This window comes from Microcebus murinus, chromosome 2 (assembly GCF_040939455.1).
Source record: "Microcebus murinus isolate Inina chromosome 2, M.murinus_Inina_mat1.0, whole genome shotgun sequence".
NCBI lineage: Eukaryota > Metazoa > Chordata > Mammalia > Primates > Cheirogaleidae > Microcebus > Microcebus murinus.
In genome coordinates, this window is record NC_134105.1 from 27261486 (window position 1) to 27277695 (window position 16210).

General features: G+C 44.1%; 1 protein-coding gene across 8 annotated transcripts; it reads right to left on the minus strand.

The window, feature by feature from the left end:
- On the minus strand, positions 1-16092 carry AIRIM (AFG2 interacting ribosome maturation factor). Of its 8 annotated transcripts, XM_075996765.1 has the most exons (7): positions 15788-16092; positions 14330-14728; positions 14034-14209; positions 13597-13874; positions 10640-10819; positions 4296-4414; positions 1-4123 (listed from the first exon to the last, which is right to left on the minus strand). In XM_075996765.1, exons 4-7 carry the CDS (start codon positions 13869-13871, stop codon positions 4086-4088), a joined length of 612 nt encoding a protein of 203 aa, XP_075852880.1. In that variant the 5' UTR covers positions 13872-13874; positions 14034-14209; positions 14330-14728; positions 15788-16092; the 3' UTR covers positions 1-4085. The 8 variants fall into 8 exon arrangements, with proteins under 8 accessions (XP_075852880.1, XP_075852869.1, XP_075852873.1 ...); XM_075996754.1 differs by lacking the exons at positions 1-4123; positions 4296-4414 and having other exon boundaries at positions 8281-10819; positions 14064-14209; XM_075996748.1 differs by lacking the exons at positions 1-4123; positions 4296-4414 and having other exon boundaries at positions 8282-10819.
- Positions 16093-16210: the final 118 nt, after the last annotated feature.

Sequence of the window (16210 nt, forward strand, 5' to 3'; positions counted from 1 at the left end):
TTTAAGAAAAAAATTTAAGGACATTTTTAATGTATTCATACAGAACAAACTCCAAGATACAGTAAGTGGAAAACACAAGGTACAAAACTGGGTATACAATATGTTACTATACATACAAAAATAGGGGAGAAAACAAAAACATTTTTTGTTATTATCTATTGCTGTGGAACAAATTACCCCAAAACTTAGCGACTTAAAACATTTATTATGTCAGTACACATGGGTCAGTAACCTGGGCAGCTTAGCTGGTTGCCTTTGGTTCAGGGCCTCATGAGGTTGTAATCAGCTGTTAGCTGGGGCTGTGGACACACCTGAAGGCTCGACCAGGGGAAGGAGGATCTGCTTCCAAGCTCACTCAAGTGGTTGGGAGGTACTGGTCTCTCCACAGGGCTGCCTCAGTGTCACAGGTGACTTCCTCCAGGGTGGGTGATCCAAGAGAGTGAGAGATAGCACCCAAGATGGAAGGTGCAGTCTGTCTTTATAATCTATTTTCAGAATCCTACCACTTCTGCAGTGTTCTTTTTATGAGAAGCAAATCTCTAAGTCCAGTCCACATTATATACCCCAGGGTAGGGGCATATACAAGGACATGAATACTAAATGTGGGACCATTGGGAGCTGTCTTAGAGGATATCCACCACACACTTACATAACCAAAGAATATTTCTGGAAGGATACACTAGAAATATTTAATATTGGTTGCCTCGAGGGCAGAGAACTGGGTAACTGGGGAAGAATTTTTCCCTGAATGTGTTTTTTTTTTTTTTGAGACAGAGTCTCACTGTGTCGCCCAGGCTAGAGTACAGTGGCCTCATCACAGCTCACTGCAACCTCCAACTCATGAGCTCAAGTGATCCTCCTGCCTCAGCCTCCTGAGTAGCTAGGACTACAGGTGCACACCACTACATCTGGCTAATTGTTCTATGTTTTGTAGAGACAGGGTCTCACTGTCTTGCTGAGGCTGGTCTTAAATTCCTGAGCTCAACCAATCCTCCTGCTTCAGCTTCCCAGAGTGCTAGGATTACAGGCATGAGTCACCACGCCCAGCCTGAATATGCTTTTGTGTATCTTTTTTTACAATGTGGATATATCACTTATTCAAAATATAAATCAAATTTATTTTAAATTTAAAAAGAAAGAAAATGATGGCATTTTAATAGACAAAAAAGGTAAGAGGAAACAAAATAAAAACAATTATACTTAAGTAACAGTTATTACTAAGTACCATAAACACATTTAGTTCTATTTAGTCAATACTTGTTTCAATGAGGGAAATTTAAAATGCTCTTTATTAGACACACATCAACAAGAAAGCAACTCCCATGTGTAGAACAAAATATACTTTTTTTTTTGAGACAGAGTCTCACTCTGGTGCCCGGGCTACAGTGCCATGGTGTCAGCCTAGCTCACAGCAACCTCAAACTCCTGGGCTCAAGCAATCCTACTGCCTCAGTCTCCCAAGTAGCTGGGACTACACGCATGCGCCACCATGCCCGGCTAATTTTTTCTATATATTTTTAGTTAGCCAATTAATTTCTTTCTATTTTTAGTAGAGACGGGGTCTCGCTCTTGCTCAGGCTGGTTTCAAACTCCTGACCTTCAGCGATCCTCCCGCCTCGACCTCCCAGAGTGCTAGGATTACTGGCGTGAGCCACCATGCCCAGCCCAAAATATACTCTTGAGCTAAGATTTAGAGCTCTTCACAGTGTGGTTCCAGTCCACACTTAGTGACCCATTTCCTACCATGCCATTCTTCCATTTCCATCCTTCTATGAACTCATGTTACTTGCTATACAGTATATGGAACTAGGAACTATTTAGTCCTCCCTCCCTCCATCCCTGCCTTCCTTGTTACTTGCTATATGGAATGCAGAATGAGGAACTATTTCCTTGCTACTTGCTACATGGAATATGGAACAGGAACTCCCTCCATCCCTCCCTTCCTTAGACAAGGCCTCACTCTGCTGCCCTCACTCAGGCTGCAGTGCAGTGATGTGATCATATCTCACTGTCACCTTCAACCCTTGGACTCAACCAATCCTTCTGGCTCAGTCTCCCAAGTAACTGGGACTACAGGTGCATACCTGTCTCGCCCCAGCTGGGCATGGTAGCTCACACCTATAATTCTGGTACTTTGGGAGGTTGAGGCAAGAGGATTGCTTGAACCCAGGAGTTTAAGACCAGCCTAAGCAACATAGCAAGACCCTATCTCTACAAAAAAATAGAAAAATTAGCAAGGCATAGCGGTGCGCGCCTGTAGTCCCAGCTACATGGGAGGCCAAGGTGGGAGGATCACTTAAGCCTGGGAGGACGAGGTTGCAGTGAGCTATGATTGCTCCACTGCACTACAGACTGGGTGACAGAGCAAGACCCTGTCTCTAAAAAAATATAAATAAATCAATGAGTTTTAACAAGATATCAGTGATTCGCGTGTACATTAAAGTTTAAGAAACACTGGTTTCAATCCTTCTCTGGTTGACTGTAAACACTGCTAGGGCTCTCTTTCCTTTCTGTCCCCTGAGCCCTTCATAAGACTCAATACTCAAATACCTCTTAGTGTCTACTTATAATAATTATATAAACAATTTTAATTAATTTTTGGAAAAATATATACTGCACTAATTGTAGTTATCTGGTAGGTGGACAATGGTGCATTTCTATGTAATATTTTAATTTTTCATAATCAGAATGCATTACCTTTGTAGATAGAAAAACATGAAGATTTGGAAAAATACATGGAAAAGGTAAGATAAAACACATTCACAAAAGATATATAATGCATATAATTGTGTTCAGCTATATTTAAGATATGAAAAGATGGGCAGCTATATTAAGATTTTAAAAAAAAGACAATTTAACAGTATGTATTGATACCATGTTTCTTTAAAATAATTTGTGGACACCCAAAGGATATTTATCAAAATATCTGGTGGAGTTTTATTTTATTTTTTTTTTCTCTTCTTTTCTCCTTTTTTTTCTCTGGTGGAGTTTTATATTTGTGTACATTTAAAATTTTTTCTACAGTTCTATGATTTTTATAAAATCATATCACTTTCTTTTTTTTTTTTTAATTTTTTTTTCTTTTCATATCACTTTCGTAATAAGAAAAATAAAGCTCTTTTCATTTTAAAAATACCTACTCTTTATTAAGCCCCTTTATGTTCAATGATTGAGATTTTTCCTTTTTTTTGCCCCGCCCCCCCATGATTGAGATTTCTCCAACATCCTGCAAAGCTGCATGGTCTGAAAGTAACTTAACCATTGCACAGACGAAGGCCCTGGGCTCAGAAATGTAACCCTGATCACCTAACTCAGGGCTGGTCCCGTCCCACCCCGCCCCGTGCAGCTATACCACACTCAGAGGAATGTGGTGAGTCAGATGCCAAATTTGGCCAAAAAACCTGTCATTTTGGGTATCTAATGCCAGTTGCATCCTCCGAGAGGGCATCAGCAGTAAGGGACCACTCTTCAGAGACAAAGCATCAGAAGAATCCATGCTGCACCACCTCCCCCTGCTGGCAGGCTCTGGAAACAGAAACTGGCTTGATGATGAGGGACTATCACCACTGGCCAAAATTTTTTTATTTTCCACCAATATCACCCTAATATATTTAAATCAGCAAAACCACTTTCTCATTCATCAAGGATTCAGGCACTGACACAAATACACAAAACCAGGAGCTGGTGTAAACCAGACTCAGCACTTTGTATGACACAATGACAGTGCCACTCTACCTCCTGTGCTTTCTTTCCTTGCCGTTTTGGGCCTTATGACAGATACCAACGCATCATGTTCCTCAATATCGCCTTTCCTCTCTGCTTTTTCTTTGCCTCCATCCACTTCCTTGAGCCTCAGAAAAGATCAAGAAGTGGTCGATGTACTCTCAGTCATGGGCTAGCACGGAAAAGCTCCAACATTGGAGACATTGAGCACCAATCCCCCCGAGACCCAGTCCGTAGGTTCTAGGCTTGGTATTTCAAATATGTCAGGTTGAAACACTGGAACTTCTTTAGAAATACCAGAGTGCAGCAATGTCAGTCTTCAACTGTGGTGCCCCTGGTCTCCAGATAAACACATATCTTCCTTACTCTTCCAGGAAGAAGGAAACATTCAATAGGATATCTAGAATAGGAAGAAAGAAAACCTGTGGCATTATCACCTCTCCAAAGAACACAAAACATCAGATTTATAAAAGACAGAGAGGCAAGACGATGGCACCTCTCTAGTGTTTACAAAGAGTGTGAGCCACAGGGAAGGAAAGGAGGTGACGTGAAGAAATAAACAAAAACAGTACCTTGTACAAGGTCTTGCGGTTCATCTTTTGAAATTCGGTCCCAGGCCGTGGGCAAAGCTTGGATGTTTGCCAAGTCTCCCCACTGGATTGAGGAGAGGAGGTACTTTCTCTTCAGGTACCTTCCTGGAAGTTAAGGACTGCTCAAAAAGAAAATGAAATATGTTGAAGGAAAAAATACTCTGGTGAGAACTATAGGGAGCTATAAAAGTGAAAATGCAGCTATCCTTACATTTTACCAAGTGAGCAGGATTCACCTGTGCTACAGATATTTCCTGAGCAACTCTTTAATAACATGACTTCATGCTATGGGAAAAAAAGGAATGAAACACTGTCCCTAAAATCTGGGATCTTCCGTGGTGAGAACAGAACCAGATAGTGAGTAGAAAGAATCAAAGTAATATGAAAGATAAAACTCAGTGGAAGTTCAAAGGATGAATACATCCAGTTTAGAGGATAGCAGAAACATTCCAGTTGGTAGGAAACGTATAAGCCAAGACACAGAATGGCAATGCATAAAATGGATTCAGGGAAAGCAAACCTTCCACTTTGGTTGGCATGGATACCACACAAAGAATAGTAGTAAAGGCAGCTAAAAGGACGGTTTATTTGAAAAGATAAACAAAATTGATAGCCCTCTTGCAAGATTGACAAGGACTCAAAGGGAAAAGACTCTAACAAACTCAATAAGAAATGAAAAAGGAGAGATCACAACAGACACTACAGAAATACAAAACATTATATTTGATTACTATAAAAATCTATATGCCCAACAACTACAGAACGAAGATCAAATGGACAAATTCCTGGATACATACAACCTCCCTAAGTTAACCCAAGAGGTAACAGATCTCCTGAACAGACCAATCTCAAGCTCAGAAATTGAAGCAGTAATTAAAAACCTCCCCAAACGGAAAAGTCCCCGACCCGATGGCAATACTTCAGAGTTCTACTAAGCGTACAAAGATGAACTCATACCTATACTACAGAAACTATTCAACACCATTGAGAAAGATAGTACCCTTCCTAACTCATTCTACGAAACCAATATCACCTTGATACCAAAGCCAGGAAAGGACGTAACAAAAAAAGAAAATTATAGACCAATATCCCTCATGAATACAGATGCAAAAATCCTAAATAAAATTCTAGCAAACAGAATTCAGCAGCACATCAAAAAAATAATTCACCATGACCAGGCGGGCTTTATTCCAGGGATGCAAGGCTGGTTCAACATATGCAAGTCTATAAATGCAATTCACTTCATAAATAAAATCAAGAACAAAGACCATATGATTCTGGCAATAGATGCAGAAAAAGCATTTGATAAAGTCCAACACACCTTTATGATAAAAACTCTTAACAAAATAGGCATAGACGGTTCATACCTTAAACTTATCAAATCCATTTATGACAAACCCGCTGCCAATATCATCCTAAATGGGGAAAAACTGAAATCATTCCCTCTTCGATCTAGAACTAGACAAGGATGTCCACTGTCTCCTCTTCTATTCAACATAGTACTCAAAGTCCTAGCTATAGCAAACAGACAAGAGAGGGGTATTAAGGGCATCCAAGTGTGGGCAGACGAGATCAAACTCTCGATCTTTGCTGATGATATATTATACCTAGAAAATCCCATGGATTCATCCAAGAGATTCCTAGATTTAATAAATAAATTTGGTAAAGTTTCAGGCTATAAAATCAATATACACAAATCAGAAGCACTCATATATGCCAAGAACCATCAAGCAGAAACTCAAATCAAAAAACGCAATACCAGCCAGGTGTGGTGGCTCATGCCTGTAATCCTAGCACTCTGGGAGGCCGAGGCGGGCGGACTGCTCGAGGTCAGGAGTTCAAAACCACCCTGAGCGAGACCCCCGTCTCTACTAAAAATAGAAAGAAATCAATTGACCAGCTAAAAATATATATACGAAAAATTAGCCGGGCATGGTGGCACATGCCTGTAGTCCCAGCTACTTGGGAGGCTGAGGCAGGAGGATCACTTGAGCCCAGGAGATTGAAGTTGCTGTGAGCTAGGCTGATGCCACGGCGCTCACTCTAGCCTGGGCAACAAAGTGAGACTCTGTCTCAAAAAAAAAAAAAAAAAACAAAACGCAATACCCTTTACTATAGCCCCAAGGAAAATTAAATATCTAGGAGTATACTTAACAAAAGATATGAAAGATTTATACAGGGAGAACTATGAAACACTGAAAAAAAGAAATTGCAGATGATTTGAACAGATGGGAAAATCTACGTTGTTCATGGATTGGTAGAATCAATATCGTTAAAATGTCACTATTACCTAAAGTTATCTACAGAATTAATGCAATCTCCACCAAAATATCACCAGCATTCTTTACAGATCTAGAAAAAATAATTCTGCACTTTGTATGGAACCAGAAAAAAACTCGTATAGCCAAAGCAATCTTAAGTAAGAAGAACAAACTAGGAGGCATCAATCTTCCTGACTTCAAGCTTTACTATAAAGCAATAATAGTTAAATCAGCCTGGTACTGGCACAAGAACAGAAGCATCGATATCTAGAATAGATCTGGGATACCAGAGATGAAACCATCAGTTTACGGCAACCTAATATTTGATAAAGCAGACAAAAATATACAATGAGGAAAAGAATCCCTCTTCAATAAATGGTGCTGGGAAAACTGGTTAGCTACATGCAGAAGATTGAAACAGGATCCCTATCTCTCACCTCTCACAAAAATTCACTCAAGATAGATAACAGACAATAGATAACCTAAGGCAAGAAACCTTAAGAATCCTAGAAGAAGACATTGGGAAAACCCTATTAGAGTCTGGGCAGACAATTTTTGGTGAAGAGCCCCAAGGCAATCACCACTGCATCAAAAATAAACAAATGGGATCTCATCAAATTAAAAAGTTTCTGCACAGCTAAGGAAACCATCATCAGAGCAAATAGACAACCCACAGAGTGGGAGAAAATATTTGCTCTCTACATTTCTGATAAAGGTCTAATAACAAGAATCTATCTAGAACTAAAAAAGAACAAGAAAAAAGAAATCCCATCAAGAAAGGGGCAATGGAAATGAACAGAAATTTCTCCAAAGAAGACAGAATAATGGCCTGCAAACATATTAAAAAATGATCAGCATCTCTAATCATCAGAGAAATGCAAATCAAAACCACAATGAGATACCATCTAACACCAGTGAGAATGGCTTGTATCAAGAAATCCCAAAACAACAAATGCTGGCGAGGCTATGGAGAGATGGGAACACTCCTACATTGCTGGTGGGACTGCAAATTAGTGCAGCCTCTGTGGAAAAGAATTTGGAGATACCTCAAACAGCTATAGAAATACCATTTGACCCAGCAATAGCATTGTTGGGCATCTACCCAAAAGAGCATAAGACATTCTACTATAAAGACATCTGCACCCGAATGTTTACAGCAGCACAATTCACTATTGCAAGATCATGGAAACAACCCAAATGTCCGTCAATTCACAAGTGGATAATTAAAATTTGATATATGCTCACAATGGAATACTACTCAATTCTAAGAAATGACAATGAGCTAGCACCATTTATGCTATCCTGCATTAAGCTTAAGCCCGTTATCCAAAGTGAGATGACACAAGATCAAGAAAACGGGCTCCACATCTACTCGCCATCAAATTGGTACTGACTGATTAAAACTATGGGCTCAAAGGGTGATAGTGCCCACCAGGGTTTGGGGGAGGGGGAAATACACATCTTAGGGTTGTGGTGAGCATTGGGGGGTGGGAATACCTCTAACCCTTCCTAGGGAAAGGCAAAGAGATACAATGTAGCCCAAAGGTCAAAAATAGAAAAAACAAACAAACTTTTATCAGGTGGTGGGCAGATGGGAGGAGGAAGGAGGGGGAGGTGGGGAAGAATTTATACTTACAAAACAGGTGCGATGCGCACCACCTGGGGGTAGGACACGCTTGATGTTTTGGTAAGGCAGGGGGTCGGGGGAGGAATGGCAGGGGCAATATATGTAACTCTAACAATATTTGTACCCCCATAATATGATAAAATAAAAAAAAAAAAGGAGGGCTGAGCCAGAACTGAGTACAAAGAACACTGAGTGCCAAGGCAGTGATTCTGAACTTATCCTAACAACAGAAGCTATTCCTATACAAGTACAGAACAATTCCCAAACAAGTAACAGGATCAGAACTAGACTTCCTGAAGCTATATGAATTGAGGTCACTAATTGGAGATCATTTAGAGCAGGTGTCCTCAAACTATGGCCCATGGGCCACATGCGTGTGTTTTTGCCTATTTGTTTTTTTACTTCAAAATAAGATATGTGCAGTGTGCATAGGAATTTGTTCATAGTTTTTTTTAAACTATACTCTGGCCCTCCAACGGCCTGAGGGACAGTGAACTGGCCCCCCAGTTTAAAAGTTTGAGGACCCCTGGTTTAGAGAGAGAGAAGCTAGAGACAAAGAAACCTGTCATGAGGCTATATGCAATTGAGTCCAAGTGAGAGGTAAAAAACAACGGAGGGGGCCAGGCGCGGTGGCTCACACCTGTAATCCTAGCACTCTGGGAGGCCGAGGCGGGCGGATTGCTCAAGGTCAGGAGTTCAAAACCAGCTCTGAGCAAGAGCGAGACCCCATCTCTACTATAGATAGAAAGAAATTAATTGGCCAACTAATATATATAGAAAAATTAGCTGGGCATGGTGGCGCATGCCTGTAGTCCCAGCTACTTGGAGGCTGAGGCAGTAGGATTGCTTGAGCCCAGGAGTTTGAGGTTGCTGTGAGCTAGGTGACGCCACGGCACTCACTCTAGCCTGGGCAACAAAGCAAGACTCTGTCTCAAAAAAAAAAAAAAAAAGACACTACGGAGTGGATAGAGAAGGAAAATACAAAAAGTGCCAGGGAAATGGAACCAAAAACTTGACTGTAAACATTCTAACACACACCAAATGCTCAGTATGTTTTTGCTTTTTTTTTTTTGAGATCAAGTCTCCCTCTGTCACCCTGGCCAGAGTACAGTGGCATCATCATAGCTCACTGCAACCTCAAACTCCTAGGCTCAATCAATTCTGCCTAAGCTCAGACTACAAACATGCACCATGCCCAGCTAATTTATCTTTTTTTTTTTTTTTTTTTGGTAGAGATGGGGTCTCACTCTTGCTTAGGCTGGTCTCGAACTCCTGGCCTCAAGCAATCCTCCTGCCTCAGCATCCCAGAATGCTAGGATTACAGGCGAGAGCCACTGGACCGGCCCCTCAGTACTGTTAGCTACAGCTAACAGTTAGCAGCTCCTTGCTCCTTCTGTCCATGCTGCTGTTATTATCACTCCTACTGCTACTACCATGACTACTGCTACTACTGCAATTTAAAAGAAAAAATAGGGTTGAAGCTGTAGCTCAAGGAAAGAGGGGTTGAATCTGAGGACTAGATTACAGAGTTCAATTTTAAAATTGAGTTTGCAGTTCCAAGAACAATACAGTTGGCGGCATCTGTAGAAAACTGAAACTTAAGACTAGAGACAATAAAGGTGGGGCCTTGGGAGTTACTTATATGATGAAGGTAGAAAGTTAATGCAGAGGGTAGATTTGGATATCAGGCAAGAATAGAGAGGAAAAGACCATAACTTCAACTAAGTAGTCTTTCTGCTTTCAGCCATGTCCCCGACACCCCAAGTCTTTCCCTAGAACACAGCCAGTGTGATACTGCTAAAAATACAGGTTTTACCCATTTACTCCTTACTTAAAACCTTCTAAGCTTTCTCTCTCTCTCAGTAAAAGCCAAAATTCTTTCACAGACCTTGAGGGCCTACAAAGTCTAGCCCAGCCTTGCTAACATCTCCTCTTAGGCTCCCTCATACTATGCTCTCGCCACACTGGCCTCCTTGCTATTTCCTGAATACACCAAGCACGTTCTTACCTCGGGGACTCTGCACTGGAACACTCTTCCCCCAAATATCCACATAGGTCCCTCCCTTACCCTCTTCAGATCTTTGCTCAAATATCACTTTCTCATCAGGCCTGGCCTCACCACACTATTTAAAATCACAACCCCACCCTCACTCCTCATTTTCTCTGCTTTATTTTTCTCCATAGCACTTAGCACCATTTGACATTCTGTTTTCCTTTCTAAATGCCTATCTCCCAGCAGAGAACAGTGCCCTGCAGGTAGTAGCTACTCAGTGAATTATGTGAGGAATGGTTGCACAAAGGAATGCAGGAGGAATCCAAGTTCAGAAACCAAAGAGAACTGACCCAAACTATACAGTTTTCCAATCTTGTGAAAACTGAAATTAGAAAGACTTCTTGGAACAGCTGTGGACACTATCTGAAATGTGCACAAAGGATATGAATTTCGATAATGTCTCTCGATATCTTGCAACCATTCCAACATGTCAGCCACAGAGGGGCTCACAACTGAACGCTGCAGGACAGCATCAATGCCAACTGTGTCTGCATGCTGCTCATAGATCTCAAATACTCGCTCCACGTGGCTGCTGACCGTGTCACTCACCTTGAGGAGGGTGACCCTGGAGGAAAGAGTCTGACATTAGGCAATATCATGAGAAAGATATAAGGCAAGGTTTCTCAACTTTGGCACTACTGATATATATATATATACATATATACATACATGTATATATATATACACATATATATATACACACATATATATATTTTTTTCCCTTTTTCATATACACACCATGGAATACTACTACTGATATTTTGGACCAGATGATTCTTTGTTGTGGAAGGCTGTTCTGTGCATTATACAATGTTTAGGAGAATGTCTGGCCTCTACTCACTAGATGACAGGAATAAACCATACCTCCACCCTCCCTAAGCCATAATAATCACTAATTGTCTCTAGACATTGCCAAATGTACCCTGATAGAAAAACCACCCCCAGTTAAGACCACTGGTCTAAGGACTTTAGTGACGGTGCCTTGAAGGTAGGGTAGGGGTAGGGCTCAAGAATCAAGAACTGGGCCGGGCTTGGTGATGGTGACTCACGCCTGTAATCCTAGCACTCTGGGAGGCCGAGGCGGGCGGATTGCTCAAGGTCAGGAGTTTGAAACCAGCCTGAGCGAGAGCGCAACCCCGTCTCTACTATAAACAGAAAGAAATTAATTGGCTAACTAAAAAAATATAGAGAAAAAAATTAGCTGGGCATGGTGGCGTATGCCTGTAGTCCCACCTACTCGGGAGGCTGAGGCAGAAGGATCGCTTGAGCCCAGGAGTTTGAGGTTGCCGTGAGCTAGGCTGATGCCATGGCACTCACTCTAGCCTGGGTAACAAAGCAAGACTCTGTCTCAAAAAAAAAAAAAAAAAATCAAGAACTGGTTTAAAGATGGAAAGGCTGAAGAAGTTATATGGCTCTCAAAGCTATGTGATAAGCTCAGTAGCCAATAAAGTAAAGACCAAGGGACCTTTCTGGGGCTGCCATAAAACTGTGTAAGGAGAGCAAATGCTCACTCAAAGTCCCACACCAGGTATGTGAAAAGGGAATAAGCAAGAGGAAACAGAAACAGCACACCAGTACTATCCACATGCTCTCTAGCCCCATCCTAGTAAATTCCTGAATGGTAAAGTTTAGTCTCTGGATGCATGCAGACTACTGTGGACCTTTGGAAAGTTATTTATTCCCCCTCAGATATAAAAACAGTCTGTTTTGCTCACTGTATATCCCAAGAACTTAGAACACAGACTGTCACACAGAACAACATATACTTGTTCAAAGAATGAATGAATGAAAAGGGTTACTATAAAGATTAAATGAAATAATGCACACAAAGTACTTAGGGCAGTGCCTAGCTTATGGTAAATATTGTAGTATTCATTTTTATTTCATTGGTGACTCCAAGGAGCCCAGCCATCAAGACAAAGGCTACAACTTCCCAAAGGGCAAGGCATTCCTTAGAACTGTGGCTTTCAAAAATGTTTGTCCATGACTCACACTGAAAAAAAGACTTAAAATAACCACCCAACACCCACAAATATGTAATCAATTGAAGTAAAAGTACACAAAACAATATCTGACCCTCTGAAACACAATTTGTGCTTATTTATAGACTGTGACCAGCATTAAAAAAACAAAAAGACAAAATATCAGAGGGCTGATTGCATTTCATTCCTTTTTATAGCTGAATTAATATTCCACTGTAGAGATATAGCACATTTTGTCATTCCTCACCAAAGTCTCCTTGATCCAGAAGTGAGAGGCAGATCTAGCAATAATATGATCCTCTACAGAGCTTATGCATCGCTAGTGAGCTGGCTTACCACCCCCTTGTTCTGCCATACTATCCTCTATGTAACACTATTCATACCCACCTTCTGACCCAACTTACACCCGTTCATCCTTCAGGTTTTTCACATCATTTCCTCCCACAAGCTTCCCCGCTCCTCACAGGCTGCACTTAATTATGATCTTAGAATATACCACAACATAATTTAACTATCTCTTCTCCTCAACTAAGAACAAGAAGTAAGTCTGGTTCACTGTTCTATTCCCAGCACCTTGTGCTTGGCATCCCATAGATGCTTAATAAATGTATTTTGTACAAATAAATAAAAGGAAATGTCCTCATCTTTGACAGTTTACTACCAGTCTATGACACAAACCCTATACACTGAAATTTTCTTTCATTCTGGGTCAAGGAAAACCCACATGTGCCCTCTCTCTTCTCTGTCCTCAATAATCTATAACTCTAAGATAGAGGGCCTGACAATAGGCATAAATCAGACTTTGGAGACATGCTACTCTTGGGCACACAGACACCAATATATAGCAAGACAAAGTGATGGTTAAGACCTCTGGCTTTGGTGTCAGGCACACTTGAGTCAGAATCCCAGCTCTACTATGTACTAGCTGTGTGACCATGAGCAATCTGCTTGTTCAGTTTCCTCACCTGAAAAATGGAATTAAGTGAGGTTAAGGTACAGATGTGTTTGAAAAGACTTTATGAGGTAACATATGTAAACTCTTAGTTCTGGCACCTACTAAGTTGACAGCACAGTTACTCATTGACTTTTACCAAAATAAACTATGGTTATTAGAAGGGCTAATAAGCTTTTGCCACTCCTTTTCTGTGCTACTTTTGTGACTTCTATGAAGCCCACCACTGCCATGTTTAACCTCTGACAAGGGAAATGCCAGAAAATGGCTTTTTGACAGAGGTCCCACTGCAACAGATGGAAAGTAAGGAAGGCTGAGACATCTCTAAATAACATGCTTTCAAGGGAAGAGAAAAACAGCCAGTTTTAAAATCTTTCCTCCAAGAAACAGCACCATGGAGTCTCTTACAGCCTCTCCGCTAGCTTGTCCAGGACAGTGTCGCCAGCCTCCAGCTGCTTGCGCCTGAGCCGCTCCTGTAAGTCTGGGAAGGCCCGAAGTGACGGCACATCCTCAAACCGCAGGTTCTGCGCGGCCTGCAGCTGTTCTGCCAGGTTGCTGAGGGAGACCAGGAGGGGCTGGCAGTCCCGCAGAGTGCTCTGCCACAGGCCCTGCTGCTCCTCCACCACGGGAAAGCACTTCCTCAGGGCCTCCTGCACCGCAAGCAAAGGCAGGTCTTGAGTCATATTCTGTTGGAAAAAACAAAAACCAAAAACAGAAAGAAAAAAACTGCGTTAAGGTGCCAAACCAGTAGGAGAAGCACTGGGCCAAGGTGCGTGTAACTTCCATCCTCGTCGGAGGTCAAGCTCTTGGTCCCCAAGTCCCTTCAGGTAAAAGCGCTGTCTCACCTCTCAGATGGACAGGCTCCTGTGTCCCACCTCGGGAAGGGTGTCCCGGCTATAGCTCGAAGGAGGCCCTCCCGGGATAGGGCCGTCTCCTGCTTCAGACTGAGTCGTCCCCTCTCTCACCCGGGCTTCCGGAGCCGGAATCCTGCCTTCCCTCCCAGAGGCTACCAGTCGCGTTCCTGAAACCAGCGGGAAAACTTAAAACCGAGGCAACCAAACTGTGAGAACACGCCACCGCCCGCCCCACGCGCCTGCAGTCTCTCTGCGCCTGGTAAACCGCGAGCGCCGCTAAAGCGCACCTCAGCCCGGCGGGGCTACGCGTCGCTAAAACACGTCGTCCGCTCGCAATGGATTCTGGGCACTGTAGTCCTGCATGTCGATTAGCGGCTTGACAGTGGCGCTTCCTTGTGATTGGGTGCCGGGATTTTCCTAACGCGGAGACTTCAACATTCGTCAGCCTGTGATGGTTTGAATAGGGTGGCGGCGGCAGCTTGTCCCGTTAGCCATGGAGCCGCTTCCTCTCAGCTTGCACCTCCAGCTGTGCCTTAATGACACTGTTGGATTAACTTGTGTGTGGCATAAGCAACTGGCAAAAACTGGTGAATCACATGCTCCTGCCATGTGGTAGCTGTGGCTAAGATGCTGGTGGACGTCCCATGTGCCCAGAGAGGTCGGACCCACCGGCAGTGGAGTGAAGCCTTGAGACAAAGAAGCGAGAAAACCCTGCTTGCCCAGCACCAAGACATCTGCCGAGGAGGAAGCCCACATGAAGTATGGGCTTGTTATCACTCCCAATCTTGGCCCTCTAGAAGGAGACCCTCAGGCACCCAGCAAGCAGACTGGGGTGTCATTGCCCACTCACTGCCCAGGGCTGACCTTGGGCGGGAGAGTGACATTCAGATACGGTACTTATTGCATCTGGAGCAACAGGCCAAGAAGGAATGGAGAGAAGGGATCTTCCAGGAAGGGCTAGTCTTGCCAGGGACCCTATGCTTGGGCTGCTCTGTCCCCAAGCCTGCTGGTGCCCATGAGGAGCCTGTCTGACACATTTACTTATTCCCTTGATTGGTTTTCAACTCAGAGGGGAAAGGCAGGATTGTTTATCATCCTTCCCGCCCACACACGCACACTCAAACACAAACACAACCTCTTAAACATGGCTTCAGAACGAATCCACAGGGTGAAAAGCACCAAAGCCAAATTATCGGGCCACAGACCCGTCAAAAGCTAACCTGTCTGGCCATCCAGTCACCTGCCCTCCTTGTGACTCGGACTACAGCTTTATGTCTGGAGACTGGCCCCTAACCTTGCTGGCCTTCAGCACAAGCCCTGAGCAATCCAATCATGTGGCCGTGGGGAGATGCCAAGATGCACCTCCAACAGAACAGCGCTACGGCTGGGCTTGCTGTCTACATGTCCCTTCCTAGGCCCACGACCACGACACCCAAAGCTGCCTCCTGTCCTGGGCTCCCTGGGGTCTGGAAGCCACACCTCCTCATGCACTCATCCACTGAGGCGCTTACGAGCCGTCAGCGTGGAGTCACTACCTGCACCCAGCGTCGCGACCAAGGCCCCGCAGACGTCAGGTCCCCGAGCTGCACCCCGGCCGAGGCTCCGGGACGCGAACTGGGCACGAGTGGCCCGCTTGCAGGGGAGCGAGGGAAGGGAGGTCTACCCCCACACACTGCCCAGGCTGGCCGGGGGCTGGTGCGAGCTGGGGCGCCCACCCCAAAGCTTGCACCCCTGCCCCCACTCACCTGTCATTCCATCCCCCTTGCTCGGGGAGGCTGCCGCGGACCCCGGCCTCTTCCAGATTCTGCCTGGGCTGCTGTGTCCCCGCTAACCCTCCACTTGCCAGCCCATGCTGGGACTGGGGTGCGGGGAACCCTGAGGAACTCAGTCAGTCAGTCGGTCTGAATGTGTGCGGTAGTCAAGCGAGGCAGCCCAGCCACCGCCGGACCACACGCAGCGTCCCACAGGTCCCACAGCTAAGTTGGCCCAGGCTGCCCCCCAGCCCCCAGTGCTTGTGCACCCGGGGCCGCCACAAGGCCTGCCGGGAGTAATAGTTCGCAGCCCTCCGGGGCGGAGCGTGGTGGGAGGGACCCGGACCACAACTCCCAGGAAGACCCGCGGCAGCGGCGCTGACGCAGGCGGGCTGTAAGGGCGAAAGCCACCGGCCG